Here is an 18,546-nt window from a genome sequence, read left to right as displayed (position 1 = left end):
GTAAAAAATCACCAAAATCACAAATTTCACTACACTTTCTGAAAATGTTCTTGTTAGATTGTGTTATTGTTCATGTTTGCCTATAGTAATGATTTATGCTATTTAAGTATAATATAACTATATGAGTAATACCGTATAAGTAATTAAAACTGTTATAAGGTCACAAAACTGACATAAACCACACATTTCTCTATTTATAGCTTGAAAATTTCTATAAATTGGTTAAGTTTCTCTCTGGATTACTTTATAATGTTATACAAACCTGTGGCAACATCCAATACACAATTGAATACTATTTTCCTATGATACAGTGCGTTATTAGTTTTAAAAAAAAAAAAAAAAAAAAAAAACAAACGCCCGAAGTATGGCTTATTAGACGCATGAGGCATATGTCTAAAAATGGACTTGCTGTCACCTGCGGTAGTCTTTGGTGAATGGGATGTATGACCAAATATGGCCTTATTTTTCATGCCAAAAATGTACAAATGTCAATTTCTTTACTGTTTTAATTTTTATCAATAAGTTCATAAAATTATATATAATATAATATATATAATATTTGAATTGAGCTTTACTTAAAACACATTATTGCCTTCACTTAACTAACATGATTAAAATATGGAAGAAAATCTTCAAAAATATGTCGGCCTTTCATTGTTAAATCTGATTTGTATGTTTAAATGTAAAAGAAAAATACTTTTGCACTGTGATAAGTATTAAGAAAAGACATTTTATGAATGGAAATGCTCATTCAGCGTCTCTAAGACTGGTTTAGACGGTCAAGTGCCTAGCTGTAAGCAAATGGCATGGGATAGAAATTTAGTAAATTGCTTGTTTAAGTATGCAAAGTATAAATCTACACAATCGCACTCTGAATCTATGTTTCTGAGAGCTTTGTGCATTATAATGCTTCTTTGAGTCACAGACATTTGAATGAAGGTGGTTATTTTCTGCTTACTTGGATTCTAAACACTATCTAGTATATTTTTGGGTATTTTTTATTTTGTAATGCCTTTAGAATAATAAAACATCTTTGCTGTGCCAGTAAATTTTCTTACGTGTCTGTTCTGTTTATCCAGAGACTATAACATAGATGAAGGATGCAAGAATTGCCATAGCAGAAAAATCTTCATACGGGTGCTAGTATTCCACGGTGCATGTTAAAAGTTCAGAAATGACAACACTAGTGCACATTTCTTGCAAGGTGAAAGAAACTGGTCTTCTGGCAGATACATCTGCATTTTATGACTCTTACTTATAGTGCAGGCTCATTGTGAGGAGTTGGTGGCAACTTCCAGTTAGGCCTGTTGCAACCTTTTTTGGAGAGTCAATATTGTGTTTAATATTGGAGTATCAATATCATGTGTTGGCCCATTTCGTTGTTGGTTGTGCATTCATGCCCCCCAAACCCTCTAGTCTTCCTAGGAGAGATGAATGTCAGATGAACTTTAACTCCTTTTGAGGTCTCAGGCCCCACTTTTTAGGAAAAAATTTTTTTTTTTTTTTTGTGCTGCCTGAACATGTCCGGGGGTGGTAAAAGTAGGTTGCTAGACTGACATTCTTTCTTTTAACTATGCAGATATTTATTTAGCATTAAAAATGTGCCTTTAGTATGTATTATCCAGGGCTGTTACTGACCTATTAGGTGCTCCCGGCAAGAAAATCTACCCCCTCACTTCACACTACCATACACAGACACACACACACACAGTATGCTAACACAGGTTAGTCACTTATTTAATTAAAAATAAACAAATGTAAATAGAATACTAAAATAATAAGATCTTTTTTGCAAGTAAATTGTGTATATACCAAAACATACAAAATTTATATAGAACAATGAAATAACAAATTAGAAATGCTCTGCATGTAAATAATTTGTTTGACAGATTCTCAAACTTTTATATAGAAGAAGAAAGTACAACAAATAAATATCAGAACATGTCTCTGGTAAATGGTGGGACTTAACATTGCAGATAAAAGTCTCTTTAAAATTTGACACACCTTGCTTTTCTTGCAGTAAAATCATTTATAACCTCATCATTTGATATATTCCTAGACACGTTAATACTCGTCATTGCAAGGCCATCGAGACTGTCTTGTGACATTGTAGACCTCAAGTGAATTTTTATGAGCTTCACTTTTGAGAAGCTCCTCTCTTTAGACGCTACAATTATGGGAATAGGCCTCTCCTCAGGCTCACTCCATCACCTTAGTACATGCAGAACCGAGGAACAAGCCAAATGGGTTGCAGAAATGACAGGAGGAAGCTGTCTGGACTGCACCCGGATCGGCCTTCATTCTCCTAGTGATTCCATGCTGGAAGAGGTGGAAGGGACTGGGACTTAGCTGTGTGTTCATTTGGGAGGCTGTACCTCATGTGGGAAGACTGGGGGTGAGTCCTAACTCCTGGCTGTGGCAGTGGCTAACTGGTGAAGTGAAGTGTTGAAGTGGCTCTGCCTCACTATCCTGCTCGTGGCACACTAAGAGTGACTCAGGCCAGTGAGTCTGCAACTTGGCCCGAACTTATTTGATTTTGTCTTAAGACATAGGGACAGGCTATGTATGCAATAGGGCTGTCAACCAGTACAAGTGTAATGCATATAATGCAGACACTGGAAATAAGTCCGTGCCTAAAAATGGTTTTCTGCAAGAATAGAATAGATTTGTTGTAAGTGGTTGAGGTGAACGTCTTCACTCAATAGAGGGAATTTAAAAGGGGGTTGGTGCAATATTATCAGTCTTCAACGCTATATTTTATGAGTTAGCTTACTGCAAGTTTGGGTTAGCACATAGATATCATTTTAAAATTAAAAGTTAAATATTATTCAAATGTTATAAAAAAAGACAGAAAACTCCTAGAAAATATGTAAACTTCCTCAACTCCCACTGCCAGGCCCGGGTTATGGCTTCCCCACAGGGCGCCGCACCAAGCATTCCTTTATACCTGCAGCTCCCGCTGCCTCTTCCTGGACTTGCATGGCGAGTAGCTCCAATGAACACTGCATCTCTCCAGCTCCCTAAGCCGCTCAGTTAGAGTGATCCACTTCATTAGCCCCGAGTATCTGCCCCATGTTCTCCAAAGGACTCTCCTCCCAGCTGCCTGCCTTCTCTGTCTCTCTCTCTTTCTCTCTCCCGTTCCTGCCCTTTTCTCCATACTTTAACCTCCATCTTTTCTGTTCTTTATCTCATCTGTTTCTCCCTCTCTGCCATGTGGGCTCCTTTTATAGCCGACTTTCAAAGAGGGCGCAGTTATAATGCGTTGCTCCCTCCAAGGTAATGATGAACCACCTGACTGACGCTTGCATTAGTAAATGCACATGCAATCAGTCAGGCACATTTGCGCACCCTCCCATGCCCGATTTGGAGCCTGCACTTTTGCAGAGAATGTATATAATACACTCTGTTTTTATTTTCCAGTCTTCAGTGTTAAGATGTAACAAAGCACCTTGTTTAAAAGTATTCATTTTATTGTAATTTTTAATTATTGTAAGAGCTCAAATTAGTGAGGCTCACACAGTTGTGGATATTTATTTATTTAAAAAAATAAAACCTCATTATTTAATAAAAATACTTTTAATATTGTGCATGCAGTAATCTCTATTTTCAGTGTTTTGTTAACTCTGTTCTGTTTTTTGCCCTTGTGCTCAATGTTCATAAGATACTTCTCAGCATAGTTATATCCACACCACTGATGTCTAGATATTTTGCTCATGCATAACTTTTAGATATGCTTCTTCATAAAGTAACTTTCCAGTAAATTAATCTTTTCATTTTGCATTTATTTTAGTGTTATGCAAGGCATTGGGTACAGGATTTCTAGACAAATGCCTTCCTGCCCCTGCCAGCAAGGAGCAAACCTCTGCACGGACCAAAACAACTGAGATACTTCAGCAGCTGTTCTTTCCTCTTCATGTCATGCTCAACTGCAATGATTTAGAAGCCAAAGGAAATGAAGGTATTATATAATTTTATTTTTTTATGCCCCGCCCCCGCTAATTTAACTCTGATTTGACTTTCTGGTAACGTCACCTCCATTTGTCTGTTTGCATTACATTTTTTACACATGTATGTTTATTCTGTTGAATATTAAAGCGGGAATTGCGGATATTCCTTTTGTTCCTGTATTGGTGTTGGTAGAGTCCCCTTTATTCACGCCATCTACTTCTGTACAATTTTAATTTCCCCGAAGGGTGTACATGATGTGACAAATAAGGGCACTGTCGACCCCTTGAACCCTCAGACCAAACATCAGACACCACATAAAAAGTCCAATAATTATTTATTACAATAATAATGTGGACAAAGCACCCTCCACTGCACAATACTTAATAAACAATCAATAAACTATAATCACAATTAATCCTCCACTCCCAGATGCTTAGCCATCCTGCCTCCCAACTCAGCTCGTCATCTGGGATTACCCATGGTCCTTTTATATTCCCTGAGCCGGAAGTGTGTTCAATCCCTCAGTCCATGTGATTCCTTATCACTTCCGGGTCAGATAAAAATCCTCTTCTTCATCCTGGAAGTACGTCATTCCTTTTGTCCATGTGACCAGGATGCACTTCCGGGTTATAGGGCACGTAGTATTCCCTGAGCCTCCCTACAGCGTCCCTTGGTGGTCCTCATGGTATCCAGCAGGGCTGGTTATAAAAACTACAAGGTCCATGAGGCCCTGTTGGAATTCGGGGAACTTCCATGCTGCCGGGAGACCTGGCAGCCTGGGGGTATTGGCTGGGATGACTGGCCGGCCATATACAGTGGGGCAAAAAAGTATTTAGTCAGCCGCCAATTGTGCCAAGTTCTCCCACTTAAAAAGATGAGAGAGGCCTGTAATTTTCATCATAGGTATACCTCAACTATGAGAGACAAAATGAGAAAAAAAAATCCAGAAAATCACATTGTCTGATTGTAAAGAATTTATTTGCAAATTATGGTGGAAAATAAGTATTTGGTCACCTACAAACAAGCAAGATTTCTGGCTCTCACAGACCTGCAACTTCTTCTGTAAGAGGCTCCTCTGTCCTCCACTCGTTACCTGTATTAATGGCACCTGTTTGAACTCGTTATCAATATAAAAGACACCTGTCCACAACCTCAAACAGTCACACTCCAAACTCCACTATGGCCAAGACCAAAGAGCTGTCAAAGGACACCAGAAACAAAATTGTAGACCTGCACCAGGCTGGGAAGACTGAATCTGCAATAGGTAAGCAGCTTGGTGTGAAGAAATCAACTGTGGGGGTAATTATTAGAAACTGGAAGACATATAAGACCACTGATAATCTTCCTCGATCTGGGGCTCCACGCAAGATCTCACCCCATGGGGTCAAAATGATCACAAGAATGGTGAGCAAAAATCCCAGAACCACACGGGGGGACCTAGTGAATGACCTGCAGAGAGCTGGGACCAAAGTAACAAAGGCTACCATCAGTAACATACTACGCCGCCAGGGAGTTAAATCCTGCAGTGCCAGACATGTCCCCCTGCTTAAGCCAGTACATGTGCAGGCCCGTCTGAAGTTTGCTAAAGAGCATTTGGATGATCCAGAAGAGGACTGGGAGAATGTCATATGGTCAGATGAAACCAAAGTAGAACTTTTTGGTAAAAACTCTACTCGTCGTGTTTGGAGGAGAGAGAATGCTGAGTTGCATCCAAAGAACACCGTACCTACTGTAAAGCATGGGGGTGGAAACATCATGCTTTGGGGCTGTTTTTCTGCAAAGGGACCAGGACGACTGATCTGTGTAAAGCAGGGGTAGTCAACCTTTTTATACCTACCGCCCACTTTTGTATCTCTGTTAGTAGTAAAATTTTCTAACCGCCCACCTGTTCCACAGTAATGGTGATTTATAAAGTAGGGAAGTAACTTTATAAAATTTATAAAGCAGAGTTACAGCAAGTTAAAGCATATAATAATAATAATTACTTACCAAGTACTTTGTCGGATTTTCGCTAAGTTTGGCAGAATAAATCTTTATAAAACAACTTACTATAGTTAAATCTATCTTTTTATTTATACTTTGCATACATAGAAATTACATTAGTTAATTGAATAATTAGTGGGATCCCTGAGGCTGAGGCTGATGCTGGGAAACTAAATATTGAATATCCGGTTCAATTTTTGTGAGGAACTATTCAGGTGGTTTCTTTCTTTGGTCATAATATGATTAACAGCACTAAATCCTGATTCCACAAGATATGAGGCAGGGAAAGGTATCGATAAACTGAATACCATTTTCCACATATTTGGATATAAGACCGGCATTTTTTTATTTTGCCATATCCACCACTGTCGAATTTATGTTTACTTTCTTCATCATATCTAATTTCTAACAGTTCTTCTTGGCAAGTTGTATCAGCCTCTTCAATATTTGCGGTAAAAGGATTTTTCATCCAGTCATATACCTTCAATTTCAAAATATCTTCAAATCGTTTTTCCATGTCCAATTTAAGTTCGTTGAGGTGGCTACTGAATCTGTCAATATCCTCTGGAGTTACATCATCTTTTATAGATGATAATTGAGGAAACTGAAGAAATTCCCTCTTCAATAGATTATGACAAAGTAGTTCAAGTTTGTCAATAAATAATAGCACAATACTTCGGCAACCTATAAGAGTTTTATTAGCTCCTTGAAGCTGAAAATTGACATCGTTAAATCTCTTGAAAATATCTGCCAAGTAAAAGGCATCATTCTTTACTGTTTTTAACTGTTGACACAGATTGGTCTCATTATTACTTTCAAAAAATTGTATGACATTATATATAATGCTACAAATCAAACCAAAGATGTACCCTTTGACAGCCACTGAACTTCTGTGTGCAAAAGTAACTTAATAAAATCTTCATTATTGTCCTGGCAAAGCTGCCGAAACATTCTATCATTCTTTGCATTGGATTTGATCTTGTTTACGGCTCGAATTATTATAGTTAATGATGAATGGAGACTTGTACTTAGATGTTTTCCTACAAGATGTTGTCTGTGCACCACACAATGAATACATAAAACATTTGGCACTTCCTGCTTCAAATAAGCAACAAATCCACGATAGCGACCTACCATTGATGGTGCTCCATCAGTAGCGCATGCAACAATATTATTCAAAGGAATATTATTTTTTGTAAAGTATGTTCTCACAGTATTAAATATAGATAATCCTTTTGTATCTGTTGATGAGATTTATTGCGAATAGCATTTCTTCTCGTAATATATTGTTTTCATCAAAATAGCATACATATGCCATCAATAAAGCATCATTATCTGCAATGGTAGATTCGTCCAATTGCATGGAAAATGAAGAGTTTTGGAGAATACTTTTAAGTTTGTTTTCAACATTAACTGCCATTTCATCAATTCGTCGCTTTACTGTGCTATCGCTTAGGGGCAACGTTTTTAAAATTTGAGGTATATCCTGATGCATTACTGTTGAGATAAATTCTTTTATAGAGGGTATTATTACAGTTTCTCCAATATTATAGCTTTTACCACTTTTTGCAATTAATTGTGAAATGCGATAAGTGGCAATTAATCCATCTTCGTTCGTTGTATGTTGTTTCTTAAATGATACAACGATAGTTGAACGATTTTGAAATTTTTAATATATTTCCTGAAAATATTCAATGGGCTTGTCCTTGTCATTTGGATGCTTTGTAGAAAGAAGTTCTCTCAATCGACTTGGCTTCATTGCCTCATTGGATAATGTTTTATGGCACAATAAACACATTGGATGTTGTTTATTTGCCACAGATTCTATGAAACCCATCTTCAGATACTTCACAATATTTTGTTTGAAGCTGTAAGCACGTGCTTGCTCTCAGAAATCTAACTACGTACTGACTTTAGTTTCGATTACGTAACGATTTAGCTTCACTTACGTAACGTGAACAAAACTTATGCGCTTGAAGTCTGTTGTGTGGTCGCGACTTTTGGAAGGTTGCGCGCTTTTCCGATCCGGTATGTAAGACGTCCTTCTTGTCTCCTGGCATTGGTCAGGTAGGATCAGGTGTTCCGGTCGCTGGACAGCACAGCGTACGTTGGACGTGGATGGTCAGTCAAGGTGCTGGCTATCACGATCCCGTGAGGTTTTCGTCCAACCGTAATGTTGAAAGATATGTGGATCCAATAACAGCCGTTGGGAGTCAGGATCGGGATGTAGTAATCGTAGCTCCTCGTATGTTGAAATGATGAATGTGTTGACAGAGTAACAAATGCTGGGTACCTCTAAGTTGAGGATTGCCGGATGTTACAAGTGTCGTGGTTGAGCGAGAGTTTGTCGAGACGAGACTAAGTTAGTGAGTATCCGTGGTTCTGCGTTTTATAAAATTTTATGTAGCGGGTGTTGGCCAATGGCATCACTTCTTTGCGATTGGGGCGAAGTAGTGAGACGTCGGCTAGTTTTGGCAGTCCAAGGGGGGGTTCCTAGAATGTCATCCTATTACCCTAAAATCCGGGAATTGAGACGAAAATATGATTTAATTGGTGTCTCCATTGTCCGGCAGTTTGTCATAGAAAGAAGCGTCGAACCATGGAGTTCTTTGTCTACGGGGTAATAAAATGACGAACTGCTAGTTTTTGGGTGACAATAGTATGTAATCGCAGCGCCATTTGGTTGCTCCGCTACCGCACACCATGAAATCTGGAACACCCACTAGTGGGCAGTAGGGATCAGGTTGACTACCACTGGTGTAAAGGAAAGAATGAATGGGGCCATGTATCGTCAGATTTTGAGTGAAAACCTCCTTCCATCAGCAAGGGCATTGAAGATGAAACGTGGCTGGGTCTTTCAGCATGGCAATGATCCCAAACACACCACCCGGGTAACGAAGGAGTGGCTTTGTAAGAAGCATTTCAAGGTCCTGGAGTGGCCTAGCCAGTCTCCAGTTCTCAACCCCATAGAAAATCTTTGGAGGGAGTTGAAAGTCCGTGTTGCCCAGCGACAGCCCCAAAACATCACTGCTCTAAAGGAGATCTGCATAGAGGAATGGGCCAAAATACCAGCAACAGTGTGTGAAAACCTTGTGAAGACTTACAGAAAGCCTTTGACCTTTGTCATTGCCAACAAAGGGTATATAACAAAGTATTGAGATGAACTTTTGTTATTGACCAAATACTTTTTTTCCACCATAATTTGCAAATAAATTCTTCAAAAATCAGACAATGTGATTTTCTGGATTTTTTTTTTCTCATTTTGTCTCTCATAGTTGAGGTATACCTATGATGAAAATTACAGGCCTCATCTTTTTAAGTGGGAGAACTTGCACAATTGGTGGCTGACTAAATACTTTTTTGCCTCACTGTACCACAATGGTTACGACAGAACCTTTAGGTGACAGCAAGTCAAAGTGCTGCTATGTTTGTGGTATGCTTGTTGGACTGCAGACAGGATGATACAATATTGTAACTTTTTTCGTATTGGTGTTCTATTCTTTACCATGTAAGTTAATGAAAGCCTTTTTTAAAGAGTCAATTCTTTTTATTATATTTCTCACTTTCTCTTGAGGGCAGTGTATTATCACTGTCCTAAAACAGTTTTAGCTTGTATTTGCTTCATGTGTTTAGATGCATTACTTTTAGCTTTAAAGCCTTGACCGTGCCAGCATATAGAAGTTAGGTGTGTCACCTAAATGTGTGATGTATTTATTGTATGGATGGCATTGGTTTTAATAACTTTTGACCCAAGACCTAAATGCTTCTTGTAAGCACAGGGATATTCATTGACATACAGTATATACCAGATATACCCTGCCCTACTGCTTTTGATTTAATACTCATTAGTTACATGTTTTTGGAAATTTGTTAAAGTTTTGTTTTGCATTTGAAAAAATATATATAGGTATATTATTTATAAATTGTAATATATCATTTTCTCTTCTGTCTTTTGATTTAAACATTTATATCTAGACCAGGGTACAGTATCTGGACAGTCAAATTACTTCTTGGTATGGTGTGTGTTAGGAAATTGAATCATAGCCCTTTTGTTTTAAAAATTATTCTTCATGTATTGAATGTTACTTGAACTCATCATTTTATTGACAACGTCTTTACACTGGTAGTAATGATCACAATAGTATTTGTTAATATAGCACAAGTCACGTATTGAAAGCCGCTCAAAGCATACATTTACAATAAAACCTTAGAGAAATTTGCAATAAAACCTTATATGTGTGTTTTTGTGAATTTCAATTTATTTTCATCTAGGTACTTCCTATGAAGCAAACTATTTTTTAAAGTGGATAAATACAGAACAGCCATCACTAACACAACGTTATTTTGTTGCAGCATGTACTTTATCATATTTATTCATTTTGTGCTTTTGTACGCATGTTTCCCTAAATACAGACAGCCATGCAATACCTTCCATCACAGATAAGTAACTAGATCAGTAGCTGGCTGTTCAGATGAGCTGTAGACCCCACTGGTTGTAATTCCCAGTGTATTGCAAGTACACATCCCAGCCATACAGTCTTAACACTAGAATTACCAAAGCCTACGAAAAAACTCGTAGATGCGGCCCACCTTAAATCGCTTCTTAAAACCGTTCTCACCTCTCCGCCAGCGTCTTTTGTCATCTAAATGTACTGATAAAGACGAGCTGCCAGCAGCCGGCTATTCCATCCCCCCAATGACTTAGAATGTAAACGAGCTTTTCCCAGCTCATGCCTTGATTGATTATCTGGGAGTGAAGTGGAGTTTTAGAGTAGAAATAATAGATTGTTATTTGGAACACACGCATTTCATATGTGTTGCATTTCTACAGTAATCTGTGTAAACACATTGTTAAAACAGAAACGTTTTATATATTCTAGTAGCAAATGACAAAATGTAGGCATAAACTATATAATGTATGAAGCCTGAAGTCCAAATATCAAAGAAACACTTTCACAAAAGGTACCAAAAAAAAGCCACCGCCAAAAAAAGCCGCCTTAGTGTGCGACATTGACACGTATTAGCTATCACTGCTTCCGTGGTGTAACAGTATCAGTCGCTGACTGAGAATCGGAAGGTCATGAGTTCGATTCTGCACAACTCCCTTTTGAGAAGTGTTCTTATTTTCACTATTTTAGAATAAAAAGATACATTTGATTTCAGTCTGTAACAGCCGGTGTAATTTATGATATTTGTAAAGGTTAGCTTTATTTTTTTTTTTAAATTCACTTTTCATTGTTTCAGTCGCGTTCAGGATCCTTCCCTACTGCCCCCCACCTGACACTGCTGTTTTCACATAAAGACACGCTATAGTTCTGCAGTGTATCACGATACATACGACCGCGTGTTTTTTTCCCCCAATATTGCCAGTCCCCACGTGTTGCTGTATGCTGTTTCTTTTGTACTCCAGGACATGCAGAGGAAAGCATAGTAAAGAGCAGTAACTTCAGCGCTATATGCAATCATCAGACACTCCCCATCTGAAGCTGTTTTCACATATAGACGCGCTAAAGCTCTGCAGTGTACTTGTGACTGCATTGTCGTACCAATGCTTGCGAACTGAAGTGTCTGCATGCACTTTTCGTGGCATTATACGTGTATTTCTTGAGCATGGCCATGTAACTCAAACACAGGAACATATGTTGATGTAAAAGTATAACAAAACAAGTGCACTTTTATTCAAGACTACAACCGAAGAAAAAAGAAAGCAAGTTACAGTAGGAGGTTGATATGACAGCTTGCATGGTGGAATGCTAAAAACTGCTGATTTCCATTCCATGCTATATAATTGTTAACATTTGAATCTGATGATTGCATATAGCGCTGTCTTATTCAGTGTGCGCAAGAACATGCAGGTGGCCAGTTGCTGAGTGCTACAACGCACATTTTAAAGAAAGAAAGACAAATATTTGTGACGTTTTGAAGAAATCATTTTATGACGCGAATAGTACCAATCAGAAAACATCGTCGAAGTAATGCAATATTATTTGAAAATGAACAGCGTCAGATCGGGTGTGAAGTTATACTGGCGCTGTTTGAATCAGATCAGAAGCTGAATAAGCTGAAAAAGCTCCTGTTCTGACTCTAAGTAAAAAAGCATGAATTAATCAACAGAAATAACCGCGATTGACATTTTAAAGTTAACAATTTACAGTGCATACCAATTTATAAATTCAATGTCCGTTTGAGGGAAAAAAAAACACTTTCTTCAAAGCTGGGAATCGAACTCACGTCTCTGTAGCATGGTAGGGCAGCTGTGCTCCAAGTCAGCAAACCGTAGCTTTAAGCCACGGAAGCTGTTGTATCATCCTTGAACTTTTTGTGAAAGTGTTTATTTGATGTTTGGACTTCAGGCTTCACAGATTCTATAGTTTATGCCTACATTTTGTAACATCCATCCATCCATTCTCCAACCCGCTGAATCCGAACACAGGGTCACGGGGGTCTGCTGGAGCCAATCCCAGCCAACACAGGGCACAAGGCAGGAAACAATCCCGGGCAGGGTGCCAACCCACCGCAGACATTTTGTAACATTTATTACTAAAATATGAAAAAGTTTCTGTTTTAGCAATGTGTTTACACAGATTGCTGTAGAAACGGAACACGCATGAAATGCATGTATTCCAAATAGCGACCTATTATTTCCATTCTAAAACTCCAGCAGTTCCGTCACTCCCAGATAATCAAACAAGGCATGAGCTGGGAAAACTTAGTGAACGTTCTGCGACGGTGGGGGATGGAATAGCCGGCTGCTCGCTGCTCTTCTTAATCGGCACATTTAGAAGACAAAAGAGAGGTGAGAACGGTTTTAAGGTGGGCCGAATCTACGAGTTTTTTCGTAGACTCTGGTAATTCTAGTGTTAAGGACTATAGCTGTTGAGAGCAGGAAGTGACACTCAGTAATTCCTCATCAAACACAGCACAACTCACACAATTGTCAGCTAGTGTTGGATTTTTGTGCCATCATTATGTGTTTTTCAAATGCATAAGGTACTGAATCATCAAACTACAAGTTTTAAGTATAGTGTAATAATGAAACAAATTCCTTAGGTGTCAGAGGGCTAAAAGCAGGGGTTTAGCTATCTAGAGGAGGCAACATTTGCAGAGTGCAGGAGAGAGAGAGAGAGAGAGCAAGAACACTTACCCTGTGAGTGCTTTGGAGGTGCTGCGTTGCTTCTGAAGTTCTGGTTGTATAGCCATTGGCTAGTTTCGTGTAGGATCTAAGCATTAGATTCGCTCACAGTGTTGGGAAAAGTGAGGCAGATGTTGCCATTGCTACCAGGTGAGTGGTGTGAGGTGGAGTAAGTGGCATGGACTGGGCAATTGAGAGCACATGGAGCTGCATGGGAAGTGCCCAGGAAGACTAAGGTCCCGATGTCCAAAAAATGATACATTGATTTTTGTCATTAAGGAATCAGTGGTCTGTTTAAGGGTCTGCTGCCTCCAGCAGTGTCTTGATAGCTAATGCCATTCTTCTGATCCTCACAACCTTGTGAGTCATTACAGTAAAGTTGACATACTGTACATGTTTTAAATTTTAAATAGCAAGACACACATAATTTTAACTAAATTACAGTAATATTGCTTCAGTACAATATTATTAATGCATCTGAAACATTTTTCTTTAAAATAAGTAATAACGTATTATGCTTTTGTCGATTTCCCATTAACAAACTTTTTCAGTGCATATTCTGACCTGCATACAAAATTGGGTTATTAACATCCTCAGGATTGGAAGTTATTTGTAACCTGAGATACAGTAAACTCTTAAAATAAGTAACATAAAAAGACACGGAACATATTAACTATTTGAAACGATAATGTGATGGTTATTAGGTTATTGTTTTTACAGTAGTTATAACCATAGAGCAAAAGAGAACAGGAAGTGAACTTCAGGGATCAGGAACCTGGAGAACATTTATTTCTGGGTACCAGTGTCATTACTAGTTCAAGAATACAAATATTTGTTAACTAACCCTAAATGGCCACCTGACACCTCCTTTGCTATATTACGTTATCCAAGTCACAGTCTGTCTTAATTTCTTGGGGATCTCATGTTTCCAGAGATGCTGTTAAAGTAGGATTGCTGTGAAAATTCAAAAAACGTTTAGTTGCTTAGAATGCCAAAGCAGGATCCCAAGAAAGAAAAAATAATAACTAATGATAATGCTAAATGGATCGTGTTTTCGTTACACTGTCCTATGTAAACAATTGTGGTGAGTAAACTAAACTAAAATAATTTCAATATTTATGTATTTAGAGTTTTAACATTTTTAAATAAGACCTAATAAACCTTTCTAAAATACCAAACTGAAAATTGTGCTTCTGCAGAATCTTGAAATGTTCTGCCATGCTTGCTTAATCTTTCTCTGTGGTGAGCCATTGTAAGTTTTGGTGCATAAAACCAAAAAGCATCATCAACATCAGTTTTTTTTTTTTTTTGTTTTTTTTTAATGCTTCATTATAGGTAGGTTAGATGGAGAGAATTTGAAGAGAAAGCCACTTTAGGCATATGGGAACAACAATTCCTGAAATAGATGAAGTTGCAAAATTGCTAAGAGCCTTGCGTACAATTAAGAATACTTAAAATGCAATACTAAAAGATACTGAAGTCAAGGAAGTATGGTGAAAACTGTTGCTAATGCTCATTCTTTTCTTTTTTTATCATAACTCAGGCTGTAGCTTGTTCTAAATTGAACAGCAAATTTATTTCGTCCTTTGGCAGTCCTGTTAAGAGTGCATTGCAGTAATCCATCAGGCAAAAACATGTCTCAACTACTCAGCTCTTCAAGTGACGGAAAAAGTCTTAAGTTGTGCTATGTTTCATAAAGAGAAAATATTGTCTTTGTAACATGGAAAAGGTTCTATTTGATGATTTCTCTGAATCTATACCACCTAAATTCTTTAGTTATGTCTTTATCTGTGAAGCTATATGATCGATTTTTAGATCCTTGTTTCATTCACTATAGCAAATAAGAGATTTTTTTTTTTCCTTGACAGGTTAAGAATAGTACTGTTCATTCATTCTGTAACGCTAGATAGACATTGCATTAATTCTTCTTGTAAATTGTAAGCATTTTATTTCTCAGATTTGAAATTAATTCTTCCTTTATGAGTTGAATTTAGTTGAATCAGTTTGTTACAAAACTGTTTTTTTTGTTTTTGCCCCTGGCATTTTCCCAAGCTTAGAACAATTTAAAGGTTGTATGACTTTGTGCTATGTCAATGCAAATAACCTAATTATTACAACTCTATATATTTTTGTCAAATTTTATACCTAAACTTGTCTTAATATGATGAACTTGGCATAGTGGAGTAACATGTAAAATAAAAAAAAACAACTGGTAGAGCTATTCTTGCCTTGAAAGGGCCAACCTCAGCAGTTTGACCTAAAAGTTATGGACCAATCTAAGAAATTTTTAAAATTGATTTCTTTGGTTGTTTGAATGAAATTTACAATGATCTACCCCACAACAGTTATAACGGTTGTTTAACTGTTTTAAAGGCTTTAGTTTTAATGCAATTAATATAACCTTTTCAGTCAGACTTAGTTAGAATTGTTTATAGTCAATAAAAAGTGAAATGACCTGCATCTGAACATTGTTGGAAAAAATTACTTTTGCCCTGCATAAAGTAGATGTCTTAAACGATATGCCAAATTTATTATAGTTTGTTAGTATAAAATCTGTGGAGGGGTTATAAAGTTAGTTTTAACGAGTTCACTCTAAGTGTATGTAAACCTCTGACCTCTGTAAAGAAATACTCCAACCAAAAAATATATTCTTTTTTTTCCTCTGTTTCTTACTGCCTGCAGTTTGTAGTGATGGACAAGAAACATTTTAAATATCATGTTTTCATGGCAGAATGAAAAAAAAGTTTGTGAGATAATATAAGCCAATAGTTTCCAATTTCTGTGGGGGAAAAAATATTCTTCTGTTACACTGTCTCACAATCCACATGTCAGTTATCCACTCACATATTCAAAATGCATGCTTATTTGCCAAGATATATTCCAGAAATATCAGAACACATCCTAATCCTTCTGGTCTCTGTTCCTCATTTGTTGGTCAACAGTCATGTCTTCAGTTCAAAAAGACAGTCCCATGAGGCCTTGGGTTTCCTGTTTTACAAGTCAGTGTTGTATTTAATTTGAAAGGATCACGTATGGGTCATGATCGGCCTCGATTTCCCAGCAAGGATGATCAGCAGGAATTCTCCAAGGAGGACCCGTTCCTAGTTGTGGCGATTTCTCTGTGGTGATGCTGTGATAATCAGACAATGAATCCTCAAGGACTGAAATGCCATGACGATCACCAGGTAATGGGTCTTGAAGACATTAAGAAGGTCAAGATTGGGTTGCAACCAAAAAAAAGTTTAAGAAGTCCTAAACTGGATAACTGACATTAGGATTATGTGACATGAGTTTTTTTTTTTTTTCCTTGCATGTTTTTCACATTGTTTGCCATTTTATAACATTGGTCACTATTGCTTTCTATTATTTCTATTTCTATAAACATTTTTTTCTTCATTCTGTAAGAAGTGATGAGACTAAAAATGCTCTCCGGTTACATTAAAAACTACAGGAAGTAATATATAAGAAATGTTTTTGGATGGAGTGTTCATTTAACCCAATTTAGGGTGATGTGGAGCTGTGGCCTATCCCAAGAACACTAGGCACAAGGCAGGAAACAACCCTGAACAGGGTATTGCAAGGCACTCGCACACATACTCACACACACACATTCAATTTGGAATCACCAATCAGCCTAGCAGCCATGTCCGTTTTGTGATCTTTGTAAACTTCAAAATTTTCAATTGAATTCAATTTTCTATGAAAAGGAACAAGCAAGAATTATTCTCAAATAACTTGTTTTGTTTTAATTAGCTGCTCATTTTTGGTAGCAATGAACGTTTATCCAGGTGCAGAAACTTTCTTAAGCAATTAATACTTTATTTTCTGTGCATAAGTGGCCTTTAGTTCAAGTTATAACACAATTCATCAGCGTCATACCAATTAAAGTATTATGTGATGCAAAGGCAATTAGATAAAATACTTGTACAGCAGTGTTGTATTAAAAGTTACATAAAGCATTATTTATAATAGTTGTCACTTATATATTAAAATGGATACCAATGTATTACTTTTGACAGGAGAAGCACCCTTTGAAAAAGGCACACCTGCCAACCCATTTCTTCGTCTTGCCATCCTGAGTCGTTGCACTGCTACCATACATTATACTTCCATCTGGGTGATAACCAAAGCCTTTCAATTTCTTTCTTCTTGGTCACTTAATCAGTTTCTTCTGGTAACACAGGGTGATTTAAAGGTAAGTAAAATAATCTGCAGCAACACAACAACATCCTTAGTTTATCACTGCTATGCTGGTAGTGAGTTGTAAATAAAAAAAATGTGTGTTTACCCAACAGTTTCAGCCCAGTTGAACTATTAGAACTTGGTTGTAAGATTAATACCACTATTGAGATTAAAATGTAAAACATAGATATTTTGAATAACTTTAGTATGTCAACTGTGTTATCTTTAATGGATAAAATAAAAACAGTATACACAATAAATAATGCATAATTATTAAATGCAAATAACTAAAAATTGAGAATTTAGTGAATCATAGGGTGCACTAACGTTTTCATGTGTTCTATATGTTTCTTTGTTGAATGAAAAAATACATAGTAAAATATTTTATGTCTTCTGAAGTTAAATATATTTATAATCTTACTATGTGGTGAAGACTAGATAGGTGTAGGCTAGTTACAGCTGAATACACATTATAGTACAGTGTGTTTGGTATATGTGTCCCGTATTCATATGTATATATTAGTGTATGTTACAGTAAAGAAGAGGAATCTTCATGATGAACTGAACATGGTAGAAAATAAAATTCTGCAGGGAAAATAATGATTAGGAAAATTATATTAAAATCTGTTTCACCTTAATGTTCATGATGTTTGTGTAATCAAAGCGTTACACAAGACCCTTGTTTTACTGAAATCAATATTTCCATTGTACTTTGAATTCTTGCTTCATGCTTAAACGTCAGGACTGGGAGGGTTACTGTGACAGTAACTGTTTGCAACCATGAGGCATACAGAATTTAATTTATTAGTATTATAACATATAGTATATGTTTGCCAAACTTGCTCATGCTTAAACTGGACACTTTCCGAAAGCTGAATAGTTTTCAGTCTCCCTTTAACAAAGTTTTATTGTCAGCTTTCTAGTACTGTATAGAGAACTAAATGGAAATAACGTGATACTAAAGTAACCTCAGAATGTAGGCTTCATGGAGTGCAGTGCGGGAGCAAAAGGCAGAGCAAGCAGATGGACATGAATATTACCAACAGACATGTTGCTGCTTAGTACAGAACATGTCTTAAATCAAAAGGAGAAATGACATGCAAAATTTTGCTTACACATAAAGTTTATAAGCAATCACACCTTATTATACCTGTGCTAAACCAAAATATATACTGAATTTTGTGAAACTCCAATAGCTTTCCAACGCCAAGCACATGTCTGCATTCAGTGAGTGATGTTTTTAGGATGGATTAAAATATGTAGTTAGTTAGCTAGCTAGCTAAATGTTTGCTAAAATTCAT

At 37.0% G+C, this 18,546-nt stretch overlaps 1 protein-coding gene across 4 annotated transcripts in view; it reads left to right on the top strand.

Moving 5' to 3' along the window:
- The window catches only part of ccdc142 (coiled-coil domain containing 142), a 132,604-nt gene that overhangs the window by 34,021 nt on the left and 80,037 nt on the right, over positions 1-18,546 (top strand). For all 4 annotated transcript variants that reach the window (XM_051928672.1, XM_051928671.1, XM_051928670.1 and 1 more), the window contains exons 7-8: positions 3,791-3,958; positions 17,083-17,258. In XM_051928672.1, the coding sequence (XP_051784632.1) occupies positions 3,791-3,958; positions 17,083-17,258 (344 nt within the window). The remainder of the gene's footprint in view (positions 1-3,790; positions 3,959-17,082; positions 17,259-18,546) is intronic.

This window comes from Erpetoichthys calabaricus, chromosome 5 (genome assembly GCF_900747795.2).
Source record: "Erpetoichthys calabaricus chromosome 5, fErpCal1.3, whole genome shotgun sequence".
Lineage (NCBI taxonomy): Eukaryota > Metazoa > Chordata > Cladistia > Polypteriformes > Polypteridae > Erpetoichthys > Erpetoichthys calabaricus.
Note: the sequence above shows the minus strand (reverse complement) of the source record. Positions and strands in the feature narration are given on the sequence as shown.